Raw genomic sequence first — 24,139 nt, 5'->3', positions numbered from 1 at the left:
CACTGAGACACCTTGTCCGGTGGGCAGCCACAGAAGACGTGGCCTCAACACTTGGGAAACACCAAGGAACAAGGAAAACAACCCTCCGAGGACCTTGGCGGGGGTTGGACAGACTCCTCGCGGCTCCTGCGGCCCCCACCCTGGGGCCATGTTAGAAGCTGTTAAAATCTGTGACCGCCCAAGGAAATATCTTTACAATCTGCATCCCCACCTGCCCTCCCCGCAAATGTGGAGAGGGAGGTCTAGATGTGCCTGTGACCAGGTAGGGGCTGTGGCAGGACCAGGGTGTTCTTCCCTGGCCCGTGGTCCTGGGCTCCTGTGTCTGGGGCCTCAACGGTGTTCCCTGCTGACGGTAGTCCGGGCAGGTCAGCTTGGAGGAGGCCTGCTGCTGCAGCCTGTTAGCTCCTGCCCCGTCACTGCATCTAGCACACAGCCTCCTGGAGCCACCTGAGACCCCACTGCTCAGCAGGTCCAGAGGTGGGGGGTGGAAAGGTGCTGTTTCAGCTCAGCGGGGCCCTTGTCGCCCCCACTCTCCGTTCCTCTGCTAACCTCTAACCTCCCCTTCCCTGGCCTACTGAGATTCAGGAGGAAGGGCGCCGCTGAGGGGTCTTGTCTGGTCCCCACAGAGTCAGACGAGCAGACAGACACAGAGACCCCAGCCCCCACCCCACTCTCACATGGTACCTGGGACTACACCCAAGAGCTCTCTGGGGAGAGCAATGTTTCAGAAATGCTGAAGCTGCAGAGGGGACCTTGGGGATGAGCCCAAGCCCTCTGTAGGCAAACAGCATAATAAGGCGCCCAGAGGGAAGTCACCCAGCCCTGGAGAGAGCGAAACCGGGGCAGCACTGCCTCCCACTCGAGGGCCTGACCTCTGTGGCCACCTCCTTGGGCTAGGAGCTTCCGCTCTGGAGTCAGACCTGCAGGGGCCACTCTGCAGCTTCCCTCGCCTCACTGTGCTCAGCTGAAGAATGGGGCAATAGGCTGTGTGTGCCTGGGCTGTGGGAGGCCTTGGAGGGAGGGAGGTGCCGGGGCAGTGCAGCCCATGTTCATTGGGCGTGAGGCTAACTCGTGGGCTGCAGGGGTGAGGGACGCCAAGGCCACCTTCAAAGCCCCTGCTCAGTTGGGGACAGGCCTGTCCCTTCTCCATTGGCCTCTTCCTTGTATATGTATATGTATTAGGAAGGGTGATTTGGGGCATGAGGGCTGGCTGGGGCTGCCCTCTTCTGCTCTGCCCCAGGACCTGACTGCGACCTTGGGGTCACAGGGATTCCTGAGAGCCCTGGGCCCCATGAGGCAGGTGGGGCAGCATCCACCCCCGCTCCTGGCCCAGGACCCATTGAGCCACAGCCCTTAGACGAGCCAGCTGCACCCGAGAGAGCACCAAGAATGAGGCTCCAGCCGGAGTAGTCACTGGTGTGGGCTCCTGAACCCGCCTGGCCCACCTGACACCACCCACACTGACTCAGTGTCCTGCCCCCTGTGCCTGAGCAAGGGTGACCAGGGAGACCCAGACCCACAGAGGAGACAGAGTGGGGAAGGAGGAGACGTGTTAGACTGAGTCACTGTGCCCCCGGGTGAGTCACCACCAATGGGGTGTGGTGGCTGGCCGCACACTGCCCCCACTCAGGAGAGGGCACAGACCCACAGTTGTCAGTCATACATCCAGGCCTGGGGCCAGGAGCGCTGCCGAGGGGGTCTGGACTCCCCAGCTGTCTCCAGAGCCTCTGCTGCCTTGCTAGGCACCTGGCCTGGTCCGGAGACCATCACCTTCAGAGCCGCAGAGCCCAGAGGGGACCCAGCTGCTGAGCCATGGTCTCTGCCCGCTTCCTCCAGTCAGGCAGGTGGGAGGGGCTCCTTGCTGGCATATCCGCTGACCCCAAGTTTTCAAGACCCTCGATGAGAACTTTGACCAGGTGGTTTTGATTCTGAGCCCCTCACAGGGGTCCGCTCGGGGCTGGGTGGCGGGAGGGGCCCAGGAAGATGCAGTGCTCAAACCTGGGCAGCAAAGGGCAGCGTGGAGAGAGCCTGTCCCGGCCTGGCCACCTGCCGCAGTGCCCCTTGGTGTTCCCCCGTGTGGGGGCTGCAGGGGTGGGGCTGAGCTCCCCGAGGTGGTGAGCGGATGCCCGAGCACAGGACTCTGGTGGAGGAGTCAGGGGTCCAGTTCTGGTGGGGTCCGGTCAGCGCCTCCTGATGCCGTCCCAAGGCAGTGACCTGCTCCTCCGTCTGCACAGGCGCTTCCATCACTCACTCACTGACCACCGCCACTGGATCCGTGAGCGCAGCCACGAGTCCTACGCCAAGAACTACTCCGTTGTCTTCCCCCACGACGAGCCCCTGGCTGGGCGCAACATGCGCAGAGGCCCCCTGCACGAGGTACACCCCTGAGCAGCGGGCTGTGGTGGGCTTCATGGTATGAGTAGAAGCTCCCCAGGCAGGAGAGGCATCCCAGGCTGTCTCGAGACCTCCTCAGGGTGTTGGGGAGACAGCAGTGCACGTCACACCTTGGCTGCAGGGCAGGTGAGGCGATGAGGGCCTCGTCTGTTCCCGGATACTTACTGATGGACCAGGTGCCATGCCCAGGGCTGGGGATGTGTTGCTGAATAACTTGGAAACGGCTCGCACCAAGGGGCTTACGTTCCAGTGGAGGAGACAGAAAATGAGCAAGGACACACCTGTACTCTGGGAGACATGCTGTGAGGCAGTTCTGGGGGCAGGTGCAGGAACAGGTGTGTATGATCGGATCAGAGGAGGGGACAGCTGGTCAGCAACATGCTGGGGAGATGGGCTCCTGCTCGAGAGCCTAACTGGAATTTCCTTCCCACCTGGAGAGATTCTACTCATACAGTGAAACCCACTGTCAGGTGCCCTTCTCTGGGGTCTGCCCTTGCACAGCCACCCAGGTAGGTGCTCCTTCCCTGAGCTCCCACCTATGGCCCATGCCTCCGTTTCGCCCTGCCATGTTCTTTGTCTGCAGGCATCTCAGGGGCAGGGCCTGTGTCCTGTCATTCTGGTTCCTTAGCGTTTAGCACGGAGCTCAACTCCTAGGAGGTGCTAAGAGAGGGATGGAGGCGGGGGGAGGCAGTGGGCAGGCATTTAAGCTGGAGGAGGGACCTCCTCCTTCTGGCAATCCAGCACCTGGACCTGAGGGAGGAGGCCCAAAACCTTCAGTGGTCAGTCCCTAGACCACCTGCACCTTCAGGCTCTGGCCGCTGGCCTAGCCTGGTGGACCAGCTATGGTCTGAGGCCACCCGAGGACCAGTGTCTCCCTGCCTGCCCGGGTGCCCTCAGTTGCCTCTCACCAGTCCTGAGAGCTCAACAGCCCCCGGGTGCAATAGTGGGCGAGTCGGCATGCAAGCGCAAGGCATTGTCATCTGTGCCAGGTGTACCCGGATGGGACACGCCAGGGCTGCAGTGCCTCCGTAGTGGGGAGATCCCAGCTCCATGGCCACCCCTCTTCCTCTGGGCACCCTTCTGGAATACTTGGCCACCACTTCAATTTTGTTTCTTTTAAATAGAGGAGCCTGCCCCATTGGGTGGGATCTGGCGCCAATATTCCCCTTTTCAGAAGGCACTGGACATGTCTCTACATCACTCTCTGGGGTGGGAGGTGGTCACACCCTTCATTGGACCCCCTCGGAATCACTGACCTCCAGAGGGGACGTATTGAGGGTCACTGAGTGGCAGTGTAACCTTGGCACCCCCTTCCCGGGGGTCTGGGCCAACAGCTGTGCTGGCTGACAACACCCATCACTGAAGCCCCAAACAGTGTTGCCTTCAGATGGGGTTGGCTGGAGGGCACAGGGCCCTTCCACCCTTGGGTGGGGCCTCTTGGAGAGAGGCAGTGTGGTGTTGAGCCTAGGGAGACCCAGGTTCTGGGCCCTGGTTCTAAGTTCGAGGGCCTCCTGGCCCTCGTTGCTTCAGGTGTAACGTGGTGGAGTTGGTTATGGGCCCCTGAAGCTGCTCTCTGCCCCACATGGGGTGTTCTGGGGCCCAGTGGTGGCTGCCGGCTGGAGCAAAGGGCGCCTATTCTCTCCCTCCTCCGCCAGGAGCTCCTGGGGCAAGGCTGTGTGTTCCAGGAACGGCATGGCTGGGAGCGACCGGGATGGTTCAGCCCCTGCGGGGCGGCCCCGGTAAGTAGACTACTACCTGCAGCCTGGCCTTCGGGAGAGACTGTTGGCTGGCACGGGGGCCTGCCTTGCCCCAGCCCCTCATCCCTGTCCCACCACCTTCCCACCCCTCCTGCTGTCCTGGAGAGAGCCCATCCAGATCCCATCGGATCCTGGGTACGGGCTGGTGGGTTTGTAATGATGAGTGGCACTCCCCTGCCATCTGCCCGAGAGTGCGCGATGTGCCTCCATAGGTGTCACTCTCCCCCACAACGATCCCTCCACAGCCCGGGTCAGGCCGGAGCATCAGAAACCTGGAGCACACAATGGGAAGAAGTGTAGACACCCCCATGTGTGCAAGAAATTAACAGCTTCCCCACAATTTTGCTCTTATGTTTTTGGCCACAGGGAGTTTATGTTTGTTTGAGGGAACATCAGATTGGGCACAAAATTGCAGCACAGGGTATTGGGTTTATAAATGAGATTTCGCAGCACCTGGCCCCTGGGTGCCCTTCAGCAGCTCCTGGCTCCCCCATGAGCGGAGCCTTTGGGAACCGTCCCACCAGCCCGCCTGTAAGACAAGGAGGCCTGGGGGGCCAGTGGTGTGATGCTTTAAGACCCACTGGGGGTAGGATTCGATCCAGATTTGTACAAATCACAGCCTTCCCTCTCCTTCCAGTTCAGCCCAGCTTTCATCACCATGGCAACCCCCAGTCACCTGAGTACCAGGGCCTCAGTGGGCAAGACCGGAGCCAAAGCTGCTCCCGGCCCAGTAGCTCCTGTCATCCACAGCCTCCTGGCCCCTAATATGGACCCATCCCCCCCGCCCAAGAGCAGAGTCTCCTGTGTCATGAGGGGTACCACATGTGGGAAAACCCTGCATATCCACCAGGAGAAGGGAGAGATGCCTGGGGCCACCACCCCGCAGGCTGAGGGCCCAGAGGCCAAGAGAGGATGCTGGGCAGGAGTGACGAGACCCCAGCCTGGCAGTGACCCCTGCATGACACCCCCCCTCCAGTGGGCTCTGACCCCAGAAGCAGCCCCCTTGGCATTGGTGGGGATGGAGAGAGACTGGGGTGGAGGCTGGAACACACCCCCCCGTCCCCAGATGGGCAGGCTTTGCATCCCCCACCTGGGAACACTTCTAGGAGTCAGCCCAGGAGCCTGGGTGAACAGACCCCCAAGCCCCTGACCCTGGCCCAGGCCACAGGGGGTGGAATGTCCCTGCTGGGCTGCTGGGGCCCATGGAGACCACTGCTTGCAGGAACCCCCGTGAAGGACCCTCCTTGGACTCCAGGGATTGAGTTGGGCTTGGGTGTCACCCCCTACTAGACTCTTATCTGTGAGAGGGGGGCTGGTAAAGGACGTGAGACTTGGGGAGTGGGCAGCAGCTTGCAAGGAGGTGAGAACTGAGGGGCTTGCTCACACCTCTTCATGGTGTGCACATCTGAAGGGAGAGGGGGCTTTGTCCACATGAGTAGGGCCTCCACAGAGGGCCGCTGGAGGGGGCTCTGGGAGAGGCAGAGTCGGATGGGGTGAACAAGCCAGTCCTGGAGCCTGCCTGTAGCCCAGGTTCCCCCCAGCCTGTCAGTTCTGCCATGACCTTGGCAAAGTGCGCCTCTTTGCCTGGTTTCTCCACTGTAGAAAGGCGCTCCCTCGTAAGGCGTTGAGGCTCACAGGAGCTCACCTACCTGCAGCACTTGGAGCTGGGCTCCACCAGAATGGGGACTTGGTGGTCCAGGATCGCCATGGCAACAGCACTTTTTGTTTTTTGTTTTAAATAGAAAAGGTTTTCTTTTATTTAGGGTCAGGCTGTAGGGCTCTAATAGCTACCCGGGACAAAACAGATTAAGAACAGAAGACAGGAAATCTCTCCATAAAAACAAATTGCTAATGCAATAAATACAACTGATGGAGGAAAATGAATTCAAGGATATGTTTCTCACCCCTTATCCGGTCTAAAAGGGGAGAAACAGGATGAAGTCAATTCCCCGGCTGTCCCGCCCCACCCTCTATCCCCTTCCCCAGCCATCCGGATCTCTGGGGCTTCCCCCTCTGCCTTGGGATCAGGCCGAAAGCCTGTCAGTGGCCCACACACCCCTGCTCCCCCTCAGCTCCATCCTTCCCCATCTCCCCACTTTGAACTCCCCCAGCCCTTCTCCCGGTGCCAACTCTACCCTCTCAGCACCCACCGCCATGGTGCTTAGGGGTCATTGGGGTAACTGCTTCCTGAGTGCCTGGACCCCCCCACCTCTACAGCACTCTATACCCACTCTGTGAGAGCAGGACAAGGGGCTGTGTTGTCCTGTTCATCTCTGTCCCTGTAAGACCCAGTCAGTGTCTGCCACCTAGCAAGCACCAGGCCCTGTATGTGGAGAGAGGGAGGGAAGAAGGGAGAGAGAAAGGAAGAGGGAAGGAAGGAAAAAAGCAAGGAGGGAAGGAGGAAGGGAGGGAGGGAGGGAGAAACGAAGGAAGGAAGAGGGAGAGAGTGGGAGGGAGGGGAGGAGGGACAACCGGTGATGGCGGTGTCCTCTGTCCCCAGGTCCTCCATTACGACTACTATGGGGCCTATGGGCACCAGGTGCACCAGGACTACGCCTACAACAGGCTGCTGGGGGACGAGTACACATTCGACTTCCCACCCCACCACGACACTGTGAGTAGTCAGGAGCCCCACCCAACACAGGGACAAGGGTTACATTCCTGTGGAGGCTGCGGGCTCATTCCCACACAGGGACAGGGGTTATGTTCCTGTGAAGGCTGGAGGCCCATCCCCACAAGGGACAGGGATTACATTCCTATGGAGGCTGGAGGCCCAACCCCACAAGGGGACAGGGGTTACGTTCCTGTGGAGGCTGGAGGCCCAACCCCACAAGGGGACAGGGGTTACGTTCCTGTGGAGGCTGGGGGCCCATCCCCATACAGGGATGGGGGTTAAGTTCCTGTGGAGGCTGAGGGCTTCATTCCCACACAGGGACAGGGGTTACATTACTGTGGAGGCTGAGGGCTTCATTCCCACACAGGGACAGGGGTTACATTCCTGTGGAGGCTAAGGGCTTCATTCCCACACAGGGACAGGGGTTACGTTCCTGTGGAGGCTGGGGGCCCATCCCCACGAGGGATAGGAGTTGCGTTCCTGTGGGGGTTGGCCCCCGCCGGGTCTGCTTGGGCTCTGTACTCACCCTGCTTTTGCTGAGTCAGTCCTAAGGAGGAATCATGGGGTGTTTTTCTCTGTTCCCCTCATATATGTCACGACAGGCCACAGTCAGAGAGGCCTGAGGATACATACTGCCCAAGGCAGCGGGCAAGGTGGGCTGTCTAAGTCCAGGCCAGGGCTTCCTCTCTCTGAGCCAGGTTCGCTGTGCACTCTGAGAGCTGCCTGATGGCATCAGCTGTTTGAGTGGGGGTGTGCCTCCTCCAGGGCAGGGTGCAGTGGCCTCAGCCCCAGTTTTGGCAAAGTAGATCCAGACAAGGTCATTTCGTGGAGAACAATGCCTGCAACCCACTTTCCCATGATCCTCTTGGACACAAACAGGCCTTCCGCAAAGGGAGGCAGAGCCCAGCCAGATGGCCCGATGGTCTGGTGCTTGGCCCCAGACAGCCCCCGGGATGCAGCATCAGAACCAGCAGTGGGCTCTGCAATCCGGACCTGCTTGATGCCCCTCCTGCTCCAGAGGGTCGGGTGGGGGAGGGCTGAACGGCCAGGCTGGCCAGGTGGGGTTCTGGGGCCTCATCAGCACCCCCAGGGTTGGCTTCCACTTCCACTCGGGTGGGGGGATGAGGCCCGGGGGCCAGGCTTTCCCACCTCACAAGAATGTTTTTTTAGGCAGCTTTTGCCCCAAGAACACCACCAGCTTCCACCCCGAGCCTGCACGGTCGTTTTGCAAAGTGATCTCCAAATAGAACTTTGGTTTTGTTCTGATGTATGTTGTCACACTGGAGAGGGGGTGAAAGTCCCTCCACTGTACCTGATGGGGGTGCAGAGCCAGCCTGACCCTGGGGGTCCCTGGAGCCGAGGGATGGTCTGGAACCATCCTGAGGCCTTTCGGTGCCTCTGTCATGGGAAGGGTGGCAGGCTGCTTCCAGGCTCTGCTGCCACCATCCTGAAAGTCATCATGAATTTTGAACAAGGGCCACAGGCCCTGGAGGGTTGTCGTTGTCAGCCGTGGCCAAGTCAGCCCCCACCTCACAGCGACCCCATGCACAACGGAACGAAACACTGCTTGGTCCTGTGCAGGCCTCATGATCGCTTATGGATCAGGCCATTGTGATCTGTGGGGTTTTCATTGGAGGGTACTGGTTGCCATGGAGTCAGTTCCGACTCATGGCAACCCCACACGTGTCTGAGTAGGATTTTCCAGTGGTTGGTTTTTCAGAAGTAGATCACCAGGCCTTTCTTCTAAGGTTCCTCTGGGTGGACTCAAACCTCCAACCTTTAGCAGCTGAGCTGGTTAACCGTGTGCACCACACAGGGACTTCTTTCATTGAAGGGTGGGAACCACTCATTCCCACCATTTGCCCCAAATCTTGCTTTAGTGGTAACATAGCTGGCCAAGGTGTTGGAGGAGGGGCCTTCCAAAGGAAAACAGGAGGACAGTGTCCCAAAGCCCCTCTCAGTGCCTGAGCTCCTTGAGGCAGCCTTTGGAGTGGGGGTGAGCGTGCTAGTCTGGCACCTCCCGTGTGTAGCGTCTAAAGTCTGTCGGACGTTCTGGCCCTCGGGGACTTGGGAGATCCAAGGAGATGCCAAGTTGGCTATGTGGCTTCTTGCATCCTCCGCACATGTGCCCGAATGGTTCTAAGGCATGAAATCTGCACTTCTTTTCAATGCTGGCATCGTCCCCAGCCCAGCACACGAGCCTCAGCTGGGAAGCTGGCTTTGGCTTTAGTCTGTGTTCCCAGCAGCATCAGCAAAGGCTGCTCCCAGCAAACGCAGAGCAGAAGCTCAGTAAGGGGTTATGATGTCTGGAGGGAGGTAGAGTAACAGCATCTGGGGCAGAGGAACTGAACAGGCATCATGGAGCGCTGATAAACCCTGTAGTGTTTGCCAATTTCCATGGTGTAAATGTGCTCCTCCTGATAACATGTCCAAAGTCCTCCCCATCCTTGCTTCCAAGGAGCATTCTGGCTGTACTTCTTCCAAGACAGATTTGTTTGTTCTTCTGGCAGTCCATTGTATATTCAGTATTCTTTGCCAACACCATAATTCAAATGCATCAATTCTTCTTTGATCTTCCTTATTCATTGTCCAGCATTTTCATTCATCAGGAGGGAGCAGTCCCTGGAGGACATCATGCTTAGTAGAGGGTCAGTGAAAAAGAGGAAGACCTTCAACGAGATGGATTGACACGATGGCTGCAACAATGGGCTCAAACATAAAGATTGTGAGAATGGCACATGACCCGGCAGTATTTTGCTCTGTTGTGCATAGCGTTGCCATGAGTCAGAACCTATTCAATGGCACCTAACAATAACAACAAATACACCCGCCGTGGCTGAGCACAATCCACCAAAGTGACATCTCAACGAGTTGGGAAGAGATGAGTATGACTTAGAGGCCACTTGAGTATGTGAGGTCATTACCTCCTAGGATGGTGGAAGAAAGGCCTGGTGATGGGCTCTCGAGGTTTGGAGGAGACAGTGCAGGCTCCTGACACAAAATAATCACCTAATTGTCCTGGCTAGAACCTTCAATCCCCCACGTGTCTGTCAGATTGATGCCTTGTGTGTTGCTGTGATGCTGGAAACTATGCCACCAGTATTCAGATACCAGCAGGGACACCCATGGAGGACAGGTTTCAGCTGAGCTTCCACACTAGGAAGAAGGACCTGGCAGTCTACTTCTGAAAAGCATTAGCCAGTGAAAACCTTACGAATAGCAGCAGAACATTTTCTGATATAGTGCCGGAAGATGAGCCCCCCAGGTTGGAAGGCACTCAGAAGACGACTGGGGAAGAGCTGCCTCCTCAAAGTAGAAAAAAAAAAATTTTTTTTGTAGAGTTGACCTTAATGACGTGGATGGAGTAAAGCTTTCGGGACCTTCATTTGCTGTTGTGGCACGACTCAAAATGAGAAGAAGCAGCTGCAAACATCCATTAATAATTGGAACCTGGAATGTACGAAGTATGAATCTAGGAAAATTGGAAATTGTCAAAAATGAATTGGAACGCATAAACATCGATATCCTAGGCATTAGTTTAGTGAACTGAAATGGACTGGTATTGGCCATTTTGAATCCGACAATCATATAGTCTACTATGGTGGGAATGATAACTTGAAGAGGAATGGTGTTGCATCCATTGTCAAAAAGAACATTTCAAGATCTATCAGTGATAGGATAATATCATATGAAGTACAACACTGTCAGTGATAGGATAATATCCATATGCCTACAAGGAAGACCAGTTAATACGACTATTATTCAAATTTACGCACCAACCACTAGGGCCAAAGATGAAGAAATAGAAGATTTTTATCAGCTCCTGCAGTCTGCAATTGATCGAACATGCAATCAAGATGCATTGATAATCACTGGTGATTGGAATGTGAAAGTTGGAAACAAAGAAGAAGGATCAGTAGTTGGAAAATATGGCCTTGGTGATAGAAACAATGCCAGAGATCGAATGATAGAATTTTGCAAGACCAACGACTTCTTCATTGCAAATAACTTCTTTCACCAACATAAACGGCGACTATACACAGGGACCTCACCAGATGGAACACACAGAAATCAAATTGACTACATCTGTGGAAAGAGACAATGGAAAAACTCAATATCATCAGCCAGAACAAGGCCAGGGGTCGACTGTGGAACAGACCATCAATTGCTCATATGCAAGTTCAAGCTGAAACTGAGGAAAATCAGAGCAAGTCCACGAGAGCCAAAATATGACCTTGATTATATCCCGCCTGAATTTAGAGACCATCTGAAAAATAGATTTGATACATTGAACGCTAGTGACTGAAGACCAGACGAGTTGTGGAATGACATCAAGGACATCAACCATGAAGAAAGCAAGAGGTCATTGAAAAGAGGAAAGAAAGAAAAGACCAAGATGGATGTCAGAGGAGACTCTGAAACTTGCTCTCGAACGTCGAGCAGCTAAAGCAAAAGGAAGAATTGATGAAGTAAAAGACCTGAACAGAAGATTTCAAAGGGCGTCTCGAGAAGACAAAGTAAAGTATTATAATGACATGTGAAAAGAGCTGGAGATGGAAAACCAAAAGGGAAGAACACACTTGGCGTTTCTCAAGCTGAAAGAACTGAAGAAAAAATTCAAGCCTCGAGTTGCAATAGCGAAGGATTCTATGGGGAAAATATTAAATGACACAGGAAGCATCAAAAGAAGATGGAAGGAATACACAGAGTCATTATACCAAAAAGAATTAGTCAACGTTCAGCCATTTCAGGAGGTAGCATATGATCAGGAACCGATGGTACTGAAGGAAGAAGTCCAAGCTGCTCTGAAGGCATTGGCAAAAAACAAGGCTCCAGGAATTGATGGAATAGCAATTGAGATGTTTCAACAAACAGATGCAGCGCTGGAGGTGCTCATTCCTGTATGCCAAGAAATATGGGAGACAGTTTCCTGGCCAACTGACTGGAAGAGATCCATATCTATGCCTATTGCCAAGAAAGGTGATCCTACCGAATGTGGAAATTATAGAACAATATCATTAATATCACACGCAAGCAAAATTTTGCTGAAGATCATTTAAAAATGACTGCAGCAGTATATCGACAGGGAACTGCCAGAAATTCAGGCTGGTTTCAGAAGAGGACGTGGAACCGGGGATATCATTGCTGATGTCAGATGGATCCTGGCTGAAAGCAGAGAATACCAGAAGGATGTTTACCTGTGTTTTATTGAGTATGATAAGGCATTTGACTGTGTGGAGCATAACAAATTATGGATAACATTGTGAAGAATGGGAATTCCAGAACACTTATTGTGCTCATGAAGAACCTTTATATAGATCAAGAGGCAGTTGTTCGGACAGAACAAGGGGATACTGATTGGTTTAAAGTCAGGAAAGGTGTGCGTCGGGGTTGTATTCTTTCACCATACCGATTCAGTCTGTATACTGAGCAAATAATCTGAGAAGCTGGACTATATGAAGAAGAACAGAGCATCGGGATTGGAGGAAGACTCATTAACAACCTGAGTTATGCAGATGACACAACCTTGCTTGCTAAAAGTGAAAAGGACTTGAAGCACTTACTAATGAAGATCAAAGACCAGAGCCTTCAGTATGGATTACACCTCAACATAAAGAAAACAAAAATCCTCACAACTGGACCAATGAGCAACATCATGATAAATGGAGAAAAGACTGACATTGTCATGGATTTCATTTTACTTGGATCCACAATCAACAGCCATGGAAGCAGCAGTCAAGAAATGAAAAGACACATTGCATTGGGCAAATCTGCCGCAAAGGACCTCTTCAAAGTGTTGAAGAGCAAAGATGTCACCTTGAAGACTAAGGTGCACCTGACCCAAGCCATGGTATTTTCAATCGCATCATATGCATGTGAAAGGTGGACAATGAATAAGGAAGACGGAAGAAGAATTGACACCTTTGAATTGTGGTGTTGATGAAGAATATTGAATATACCATGGACTGCCAAAAGAACGAACAAATCTGTCTTGGAAGAAGTACAATCAGAATGCTCCTTAGAAGCAAGGATGGCGAGACTGTGTCTTACATACTTTGGACATGTTGTCAGGAGGGATCAGTCCCTGGAGAAGGACATCATGCTTGGCAGAGTACAGGGTCAGCGAAAAAGAGGAAGACCCACGATGAGGTGGATTGACACGGTGGCTGCAACGATGAGCTCAAGCATAACAACGATTGTGAGGATGATGCAGGTCCGGGCAGTGTTTTGTTCTGTTGTGCATAGGGTTGCTATGAGTTGGAATCAACTTAATGGCACCTAACAACAACAACAACAACAACAACAACAGAACCTCCAATGCAATGTTGAATAAGAGTCTTGAGTGTGGACATCCTCGTCTTGGGTGAAAACCATTCAGTCTTTCACCTTTATGTATGATATTAGCTGTAGGGTTTTTGTAGATTCCCTTTATCAGGTCAAGGAAGTTCCTGCCTATTCTTAGTTTGTTGTGTGAAAGAGTGTTAAAATTTGCCAAATAGTTTTTCTGCTTTTATAGGGGTGATGGAAATCCTGGTGGCATAATGGTTAAGTGCTACGGCTGCTAACCAAAAGGTTGGCAGTTTGAATCCACCAGGTGCTCCTTGGAGACTCTACGGGGCAGTTCTACTCTGTTCTATAGGGTCACTGTGAGTCGGAATTGACTCAACGGCAATAGGTTTGGTTTGGATTGAGGTGATGATGTAGTTTTTGTCCTTTATTCTATTAATGTGGTATATTGTGTTAATTAAGGAACCCTGGTGTTGTTTTTTTTGGTGTTGCAGTGGTAAAAGTGCTTAGCTGCTAACCAAAAGCTCAGTGGTTTGAATCCATCGGCTGCTCCTCTCCATGGGAGAAAGATACGGCAGTCTGTTTCCGTAAGGATTTACAGCCTTGGAAACCCTATGTGGCAGGTCTACCTGTGTGGATCATAACAAACTATGGGTAACATTGCAAAGAATGGGAATTCCAGAACACTTAATTGTGCTCATGAGGAACCTTTACATAGATCAAGAGGCAGTTGTTCGGACAGACCAAGGGGATACTGATTGGTTTAAAGTTAGGAAAGGTATGTGTCAGGGTTGTAATCTTTCACCATACCTATTTAATCTGTATGCTGAACAAATAATACGAGAAGCTGGACTATATAAAGAAGAACGGGGCATCAGGATTGGAGGAAGACTCATTAACAACCTGTGTTATGCAGATGACACAACCTTGCTTGCTGAAAGTGAAGAGGACTTGAAGCACTAATGAAGATCAAAGATCACAGCCTTCAGTATGGACTGCATCTCAACATAAAGGAAACAAAAGTCCTCACAACTGGACCAATAAGCAACATCATGATAAACGGAGAAAAGATTGACGTTGTCAAGGATTTCATTTTACTTGTATCCACAATCAACAGCCATGGAAGCAGCAGTCAAGAAATGAAAAGACACATTGCATTGGGCATATCTGCCACAAAGGACCTCTTCAAAGTGTTGAAGAGCAAAGATGTCACCTTGAAGACTAAGGTGCACCTGACCCAAGCCATGGTATTTTCAATCACATCATATGCATGTGAAAGCTGGACAATGAATAAGGAAGACCAAAGAGTTGACGCCTTTGAATTGTGGTGTTGGCGAAGAATATTGAATATACCATGGACTGCAAGAAGAACAAACAAATCTGTCTTGGAAGAAGTACGGCCAGAATGCTCCTTAGAAGCAAGGATGGCGAAACTGCGTCTTACATACTTTGGACATGTTGTCAGGAGGGATCAGTCCCTGGAGAAGGACATCATGCGTGGCAGAGTACAGGGTCAGCAGAAAAGAGGAAGACCCTCAATGAGGTGGACTGACACAGTGGCTGCAACAATGAGCTCAAGCATAACAAGGATTGTAAGGATGGCTCAGGACCAGGCGATGTTTCGTTCTGTTGTGCATAGGGTCGCTATGAGTGAGAACCGACTCGACGGCATCTAACAACAACAACATAGGGTTGCTATGAATTGGAATTGACTTGATGGCAATTTTTTTTTTAATTGCACTAGTTGAGTTTTGGATGTTAAACCAACTTTATATTCCTAGGGTAAAACTCATTTGATCATGGTGTATAAGCCTTTTTATATGTTGGATTTGGTTTGCTTGTGTTTTTTTGAGTATTGTTGTGTCTATGTTCATAAGGGATATTGGGCTGCAGTTTTCTCATGTCCTCCTTGTCTGGTTTTGGTATCAGGGTATTACTGGTTAGTAGAATGAACTGGAGAGCGTCTCCTACTCTGCTACTTTTTGGAAGAACTTGTAAAAGATTGGCTTTAATTCTTCTTTGAATGTTTGGTAGAGTTCACCAGTGGAGCCCTCTAGACTTAGGGTTTTCTTTGTAGGGGATTTTTAAATCACTCATTCAGCCTGTTTACTTGTTATAGGTCTGTTCAGATTTTCTATTTCTTCTTGAGTCGGTTTCAATAATTTGTGTCTTTCTAGGAATTTGTCCATTTCATGTTAGGTTATCTAATTTATTGTCCTTTTTATTTCTGTAAGGTGGGTAATGATGTCTCATTCCTGATTTTAGTCATTTGTGTCTTCTGTCTTTTTTTCTTGGTCAGTCTAGCTAAAGGTATGTCAATTTTGTTCATTTTTCAAAAATCAAATTTTTCTTCTGTTGATTTTCTCTGTTGTTGGTCTGTTCTTTATTTTTTGTTCTAATATTTATTATTTCTTCCTTTGTGTTTACTTTGGGTATAGTTTGTTCTTCTTTTTCTAGTTTCTTAAAGGTCAAAAGTTATGTGACTGATTTGAGATCTCTTTTCTTATTTTAATCTAGGCGTGTACAGGCGTAAATTTCCCCATGAGCATTGCTTTAGCCACCTCCCATAAGTTTTGGTATATTGTTCTAGTTTTCATTTGTCTCAAAGTATTTTCTAATTCCATTTGTGTTTTTGTCTTTGATCCATTGGTTATTTAGGAGGGTGGTGTTTAATTTCTACTTATTTGTGAATTTTCCAATTTTCCTTCTGTTCCTGGTTACTAATTTAATTCCATTGTGGTCAGAGCATATGCTTTGCTTGATTTTAATCCTTTTGAGTTTATGGAGACTTGTTTTATGGCCTAGCATATTATGATCTGTTCTAGAGAAGTTTCCGTATTTTGAGAAGAATGTGTCAGGGTGTGCTCTAGAGCTCGGAAGGGACTTGGCAACAGGGAGCTTTACTAGGGGAAGGAGGGGGGTTGGAGGAGGTGTGCTAGAGAGAACACCAGCCCCCATGTTCTTTTGGGGAATGCACATTCAAAACCCCACAGCATTTCCACTTTCCGGGCTTCCAGATCAAGAAGGAGTGTCTGGCTTGCAGAGGGGCTGCTGCCATGTTTGACATGTCCTACTTTGGGAAGTTCTACTTGGTGGGACAGGACGCGAGGAAGGCTGCAGACTGGCTGTTCTCCGCAGATGTCAGCCGGCCCCCAGGTATGGAACCTCCACATCTCAGTGCCAGGAAGGGCACCGTGGACACAGTTCCAGGCACTGAGAAGGTGACAAGGCAAGCCTGCCCCCTCTGGGGTCCCACAGCCTGTTGGTCCTCCCCTTCAGCCTGGCCCTGGGCCCCTCTGTCCAGTCCCTTCCGGCCAGGGCATGGCCTTTCTCATCACCAAGCCCCAGGCCCGATGACTTCATCACCTTCTTCCGTCCCACCCTCCGTTCCTCCTTCACTTCATCCCCCCTCCCTTTTGTTTACATGATTCCAGAAGGGATTCAGGGTAGCTAACCTTTATGTCTCCCAGGATGGGGGGCAGCTGCCCTCCTCCCATGAATGAATGACCTCCTCAGATAGGATTGCTAGACATGACCAATAAAAATGAAGGATAAATAGTAAATATGAATATAAGTTCCATGTAATATTTGGGATATTGATCTCCTTTTTCTTCACCCATCCTCCATTTTACCCTCTGACCTACCCACTAAAAACTTACCCAACCCCATCCAGCCAACCAACCAATCAGTGCACCTATTTACTCACATATGCATATCCCACCCACCCTCAATTAATCCTCCCAGTAATCCACCACCTAGCCATCTATGTACACACACTTCCCCCCATCCATCTACCCATCACCTATCCAACCATCCACCTGTCCATCTACCCCTCCATCTAACCATCCATCCCCCTACCCACCCATCCATCTACCCATTCATCCCCCTACCCATCCATTCACCCATCCTCCTGCCCATACTTCCCCCATCCATCTACCCATCACCAATCCATCCACCCATCCACCTACCCCTTCATCCATCCATCCATCCACCTATTATCCCCCGATCCATGCATCCACCCACCCATCCTTCTGCCCATCCATCCCCCTACCCACCCATCCATCTACCCATTCATACCCCCCACCCATCCATCTACCCATTCATCCCTCACCCATCCATCCACCTATCCCCTACCCACTCACCCTACTACCCATCCAGCCACCCATCCACCTACCCATTCATCTCACTACCCATCCATCCATTCATCCTTCTGCCCACCCATCCCCCTACCCACTCATCCACTCATCCATCTCCCTACCCATCCATCCATTCATCCTTCTGCCCACCCATCCCCCTACCCACTCGTCCACTCGTCCATCTCCCTACCCATCCATCCATGCATCTTTCTGCCCACCCATCCCCCTACCCACTCGTCCACTCATCCATCTCCCTACCCATCCATCCATTCATCCTTCTGCCCACCCATCCCCCTACCCACCCATCCACCCATCCATCTACCCATTCATACCTTTGCCCATCCATCCACCTATCCATTCCCCCTACCTAACGACCACTCACCCTCACCCTCCCATCCACCTACCTACCACCCACCCGTCCATCACCCATCAACCCACCCTCCTCACCCCTCCATTCATCTTCTCATTCATGCATCCATCCTCCATCCACATACTCATTTATTCTGCTGAAATGTATCCAGCGTCTGGTGTAGCAGGTGTAGTGCTGGGTGCTGAAGCACGATCACAAATAAGACATGAATCTTGTCCCTACAACCTTCTCAGGGTGAAGGAATGAAATAGGAGCCAGTGGAAAGGCGTTTCAAGAAGAACGCTTCTTCCGAATCTTTCCTCTCCCAGCGATGACAGTGCCAGGGGACCTGCCTGTCGTTATCCCTCTCAGGACACTCAGTCATAATGGAATCCCTGAGCTGAGGGGTCCTTCAAGGTCACTCCCTACTGGCACGTCCTGCGGAGTGGCGACCCAGCCTCCGTGGCTCTCCTCTGTGGTGAGGAGCTCACCACTGCTGTGGCGGCTCATCTTCTGAGCCAGCACAGACCTGGGTGTTCCCCTGCCCCCAGGTTCAACAGTGTACACCTGCATGCTGAACCACCGGGGGGGCACAGAGAGCGACCTGACCGTCAGCCGCCTGGACCCTGAACCCCAGGCCCCACCGCTGGCCCCCGCCTTTGAAGGTAGGAGGGGCCTTTGGGGCTGCCGGGGGCCCCTGCTGCAGCCCTACTCCAGGAACAGGATGGCCACTGACAGCAGGAAGCAGAGGGCTGGGCTGCTCTGTAGTTACCTCCATGGTCACCGTGATCATGTACTGGGGGATTAGAGGTGTACCTCCACTGACTGCAGGCTTTGCACAGGCAGCCACGCTGGAGCGAGGAGCACTCAGTGGTTATGTCTTTGGATCTGTCTGCACCCCTGTGTTTGGGAGCAGCGTGGGTGTGCTCAGTGCCACTGCCTGGAACAATGCACCAAGCCTAAGGCCCTGCCTCCCACTCAGAGGGGTTAGCTTCTTTCTGCCACCAGTATCTGTGCTCTACTGGCTTTCTCAGTGCCCACGTATCTCCTGGCCTCAGGCCTGGAAGAATTTTTAGAGGATAGCTAGGCTGATACCTAGATTACCCTCTACAGCCCCTCCACTTCTGCTTGTATGCCCCAATGACAGGGAGCTCTGTACCTATCATTTCTTGTTTACACAGCCCTGAATACTACCCTGAGCTAACATCTGCCTCCTGTTACCTTGACTTCCTGGCCCTGTCCCCTGGTTCACACAGGAGCAGCCTCATCTCTAGGCCTGTAACCTGTCTCCATCAAGGAATAAGAAAGCTAGCCGAGATTTGCAGACAGTGGGACACATTCTGGTTTTCAGGAAGGGGCCCCAGGGCCACTTCTGAGAGACTGGATTTGCAGAGGGGAGAGGTATTAGTTGTGGGACTTACCACCAAAATGTGCCTCTGGGGAAAGGGTCACAGCTGGCCAGAATGGCTCAGCCCAGTTAGATAGCCTGGCCCTAGGCAGGACTCTGTGCCAACAGCCATTTAAGCAACAGCCCAGTGGCCTGGTTCTCTGAGCCTCAGTCTCCACATTTGTGAAATGGCAACAAAAGGACCCCCCTCCCAGGGCTGCTATAGGTCAGCAAGCCTGGAAGTACCAAGAGGAATGGAAGTGACCTTCCTGAATCTCAGTTTCCCCCTCTGGGAATGGGGACCCTGCTAGTCCCCCATTCACAGGGGACGTCGTCATGAAAGTGCTTTATACACTGAGTTACCCTCTCCCACACGGGTGCACAGTGATATGCCCTTCTGGTGGGTTCCAGTGGGTTCCCTGAGCTGAGAGCACTGAGCACGTGTTGTAGCAACATGGGGGGAAAGAGAGGGTCTGGGGAGGAGGGGGGAAGGTGCTAACTGGTTCAGGGGGGGTTTGTGCAGACAGCGGCACCTCTGGGTGACCTGAAGTGACTGCCTGGCGGGTGGTCTGCACACCTGGGCGTTGGACTGGTGAATGTGTGTGCTGGTGGGAGGGCTGGAGGCAGCAGCATCCCGACCAGCGGGCGGGGCCCAGGAGGGAGCCGCGGTCCGGAACAGGCAAAGGGAGAAGACCCAGCGTAGAATCTGGTTTATTTTTAGGTGTAAAAGCCTTATGTTCCTTCTATGAATATGCGTGTCCGTTACATACGCATGTATTTTGTGTGTGTGATAAATCACCGTGTTTTTATCTCAGATCACAATTAAGTTGAAGCATGTGGTCATTTCCATTCGATCAGGCCCTATGCAAAGCCGTATCTTAAATGTAATTTTAAATATCTTTATCGATTTTTAAAAATATGACAAAAAGGAATACAGGCTCACAGGGAACATTCTGGCAATACAGAAAATCATAGGATGAGAGTCCACGGCCCCACCACCAGCCACAGCCCAGGCAATGCTGCAGTGGGCAGTGGGGAGGCTCAGCCCTCCCTGACTGATCTAGGCCTTGCCCTATCTGCGCTTCGCCTGGGCCTGAACCCTGAGCTGCCCACTGGCCCAGGGCTCCGGATGCGAATGCTCGTTTGCAGTGGAGGTGACTGGGGACAGTGGCCCAGAGGAGGCTGGGTCCAGCCACCCTCTCTTCAGGCACTGGGTGGCCTGGGTTGTTCTCATGCCCTCCTGGGAGCAGCCTTGGATGGCCACAGACGGGCTGGGGCCCGTGGGTCTGAGGACCTGAGTGTCACAATGTGCGTGGGGGGGAGGGGGAGTTGGAGGTGTGTCAGTCCAGTGCAGGGCTGAGGATGCTTGGGGAGACTTGGCTCCTCAGGATGTCAGGAACCCCAGTGTCTCTGGTACCTCCGCCCGGGTGGGGAGCCCCTGGGAACAGGTGGTCTCTTTGGCTCCTACCCCCTTTTGTGCTCATTACTTTCAAGGGGGGAAAGAGGGACAATCCTTGACAGAGCCTGGCTGGTGCCACGATGGGTTTTTTTATCCAGTGGATGGCTTTTAATAGCCCTGTAGCATAGGTGCTGTGGCTCTGCCCATTTTACAGACAGGGAAATTGAGGCTTGAAGAAGTGAGAAGTGAGACCAGACAGCAACAGAGCCAGCGTTTGGGCCAGGCTGTCCCAGTGCCAGGGCCTGTGCCTTTCCCAAGACAGCGTCCTGGGGGGGAGGGGGAGTCACAATGTGGTGGGGCCTCCAAAGAAGCACGTGGCTGGGATTTGGGAAGCAGGCCTTCTTCCCCAGCCCACGGTTCAAAGCACACGGTGTGTACAAGCGTGGTCCTGGTCTTCCTGACCCGAGGTGTGGGGGCGTGGCCCTGGCTGAGGTGTGTGAACGTGAGCTCGACAGAGGTGTGTGGGCGTGGCTTGGCTGAGGTGTAGGGACCTGGTCCTGGAGTGGTGTGGAGGTGTGGTCCTGGCTGAGGTGTGGGGGCGAGGTCCTTACCAGAGGTGTGTGGGCGTGGTCCTGGTGGGGTGTGTGGCCGTGGTCCTGGTGGGGTGTGTGGCCGTGGTCCTGGCTACGGAGACTGGAGTGAAGCACAGACAGTCCCCGCACTGCCCCTAACAAAGTACTGGGCTCTGCCCGTGGCGAAATGCAATAGGTGCTATGCTGGGGTAAAGTGGGGTATGCAGGCTTCTTGGAGGAGGTGATGCTTAGACAGACTTGAGGGGAGGAGGGGCAAGTCAGGTCCTCAACAGAGGCAGCAGTGAGCACCGACAAGAAAGCTCCCAAGAACAGAGTGAAGCTGACCAGAGCCAGAGTGTGGCATGAGAGGGTAGGGATGGGGGGAGCCTGCGGGAGTCCACGGAGCCCATGGGGAAAGCTGGACAGCCCTGAGGGCCACAGGGAGCAAGGGTGTGAGATGCTGAGATTTGCTTTTGGTATGGTGGCTTGGAGGGCTGGGACTGCAGGCTGGGGTGGGGAGGGACTGGGACTGGGAGGAGAATCCTGGTCAGGGTGCCCTTCGGGATGTGGGTGTGGAGAGATGAGAGTTGTGTGATGCCCTGAGGTGGGGGTGGGGAGTGTCATTTACCTAGAGGTCCTTAAGGAAGGGTTCCTGGAGGCAGGGGGCTTTGAGCTCAGTCTGGAGGGACAGGCAGAACTGGGGGAGAAGAGGCGCACATAGCACGTGGGGTGACAAGGTCGGGAAGGCCCCAAGGCTCACCTGGGCAGGACAGGAGGAAGGTGGTCAGGAAGGGCCCCTGCTGGGGGTCTTGGCTGAGAAGACCAAGCACGCACTGTCTACTCCTTGTACTCCCCAGCTAGGGTCCCTGGGATTTGGAAGGGGTCCCAGCTTCAAGCTTCCAGGCTGTAGAGCCTGGCCAGCCCATACCCCCCAGGTCTCTGCCACCAGCGGCACCCTCCCCAGCCAGGGAAGGAGAGAGGCACAGCTATTTTTCAATTAAAGTAGGTGGCTGTGCCATTATCACTGTGACATGTTGTTCTACCACTGTTGGAGCTGTGGGGGGCAAGGAGGGGGCAGGCAACGGGAGGGCGCCCCAGCCTCCTGGGCCTCCCTCTCCAGCTGCTTCCCATGGCCGCTGCATCCTCCAGCCCAGACTGTCTGCCCACAGCCCCACAGGGAGGGCTTGGGGTGGGATCAGCCTACCTTCTGCTCCAGCCCCCTCCTCCTCCTTCTTGCCCAGCAGCCCAGGGTGGGAACCCGGAGGGAATGGTGCCTAGGGGGAAGAGCAGCAGTCCTCTTAGGACAGAACCCTGGACACGGGTGACCATCTGAGCACATCAGCATCATGGCTCCACTTCTTGATACCGCCTGCGCGCCGGGCTCTTGAACTCCTTCACCCAGGCGCATCCCCACTGCAGGATGGGAAACTGGAGGGGGAGGCTCAGTGTTACCATTGCTCCTAAGCAGAGGGGGTGTGTCGGAATAAGCAAGAAGAGGGGACAGGCTGGGGAGTGCATAGAAAGCAGAGGCAAAGGACGCCCACTCTGCCTTTGGTATGGGCCTCCCCTGTCTCTCCCCTCACCGTGAGCACTCTACCCTCCTAGGCCCAGGTTGTCTCTAGATGTTTATAGCATCCCTGCCTAATGAACCATATCAACCCTCGTCCACAGATGAGGACCTGGAGGCTAGGAGGCTGGTCGGAGGTCAAGACTTCCCGGACGGTGCCCACCAGGATACCAGGCTGGGGTGGGTTGCCCTCAGCTCCCTGGTACCCTGGTGGTGCTCCATGGCTGGAGTTGGAGCCGGACAGGTGCCGGTCTTCCCTCACCCCAAGGAGCGGGTGGTGAAGAGCAGGGGTATTGCCTCACGCAGAGCCCACCCCAGGAGGACCTGGGCGGGGCATAGCCACACAAGTTAAGAGTCAGCCACCGCTCTGGCCAAGGCAGGGACCCCAGAGACCCTGTGTCCATGGAGACTGGAGCGAAGAAGGGCTGTGAGGACAATGGGGCTTGGAGAGGAAAGGGATGTGCCAAGGTAGCCCAGCACTCTTGGGAGGTTGACACAGACCCTGAGTCAGGAGTTCTCAATCTTTCCTGGATCGGGGAACCTTCTGAAAAGTGGGTGGAAAGTTTGGACACACCCTAGAAAAAGTGCCCCTGGGCGTGTGCAACCCTTAAGGGGCCCCTGCCCTGAGCTTGTCCCACTACCCCACAGTGAAGGGCCTATATTTGGTGTGGCCTATGTGGAGTTTGGTAGAGAAAGACAGCTCATCGGGCCCCTGGAAAAGTCACCATGGGGTTTGGTAGGGGGAGACTGGGCATCGGGCCCCTGGGAGGGTCATAAAGTTCTGACCTTTGTCATTCACCTTGCAGAAAAGAGCATTTCTGTTCTCAACCAGGAGGGCCTCCTCCCTACCTCCTTGCCTCCCCACCTCCCCACCCCTGCTGTTTTCTCTTCCTGTTCTTGTCTTCCAGGGGACGGCTATTACCTCGCAGTGGGCGGGGCCGTGGCCCAACACAACTGGTCCCACATCACCAGCGTGCTGCAGGACCAGAGGTTCCGGTGCCAGCTCATTGACAGCTCTGAGGACCTGGGCATGATCAGTATCCAGGGGCCGGCCAGGTGAGGAAAGGACAGGGGCCACACACCTGGACACACCTGGGACCTGGAGCCCGGCCACTCACCTGGGCCCTAGCAGAGCCACTTGCTTACCAGAATGGGACATTCTGCTGACTGAACACCTGTGAGCCAACAGAGACCCCACTTATTAAGTCCTTTATGGAAAAGCCCTTCGTATGAGAACCAGGTGGAACTTTACAGTTAGCCGTGCCTGAGGACTCACACATCTGGGGTTCCTGGGGTCTCTGGGCCACTGACACATTCTAGGAATGACAGTGTGCCATCTTGAAACATGTTTTACCTGTTACCTGGCCCATTCTTCTGTTTCCAGTGAAAACCCCAAGGTGGGGATGCTGCATGCCGTGTGTCCCATCTCAGGGTGGTCCGTTCCACTACCTGTGTGTGCGATGTGTGTCCCCTAAGAGGGTCAGAAGTGTGTGGCAGGGCTGCTACCCTCCATGGGACATCCCCCTTAAACACCTCCAATGACAGTGAGTGTCTGCAGATGGACCTGCCACTCAGTCACTGACTCCATAAATGTTTACTGAGCCTGCTCCCACTCAGTCATTTATTCCATAAGTATTTACTGAGCCTGCTCCCACTCAGTTATTCCACAGTGTTTA

At 53.4% G+C, this 24,139-nt stretch overlaps 1 protein-coding gene across 13 annotated transcripts in view; it reads left to right on the top strand.

Annotated features, from left to right (window-relative positions):
• The window catches only part of SARDH (sarcosine dehydrogenase), a 75,633-nt gene that overhangs the window by 24,959 nt on the left and 26,535 nt on the right, over nt 1-24,139 (top strand). For all 13 annotated transcript variants that reach the window (XR_010322879.1, XM_064290612.1, XM_064290614.1 and 10 more), the window contains 6 exons: nt 2,235-2,376; nt 4,050-4,133; nt 6,652-6,765; nt 16,071-16,209; nt 18,090-18,203; nt 23,372-23,519. Coding sequence is in view for 12 of the 13 variants with exons in the window: in XM_064290612.1 (XP_064146682.1) it covers nt 2,235-2,376; nt 4,050-4,133; nt 6,652-6,765; nt 16,071-16,209; nt 18,090-18,203; nt 23,372-23,519 (741 nt within the window). In the remaining variant the exon portion in view is untranslated. The remainder of the gene's footprint in view (nt 1-2,234; nt 2,377-4,049; nt 4,134-6,651; nt 6,766-16,070; nt 16,210-18,089; nt 18,204-23,371; nt 23,520-24,139) is intronic.

This window comes from Loxodonta africana, chromosome 9 (assembly GCF_030014295.1).
Source record: "Loxodonta africana isolate mLoxAfr1 chromosome 9, mLoxAfr1.hap2, whole genome shotgun sequence".
Lineage (NCBI taxonomy): Eukaryota > Metazoa > Chordata > Mammalia > Proboscidea > Elephantidae > Loxodonta > Loxodonta africana.
Note: the sequence above shows the minus strand (reverse complement) of the source record. Positions and strands in the feature narration are given on the sequence as shown.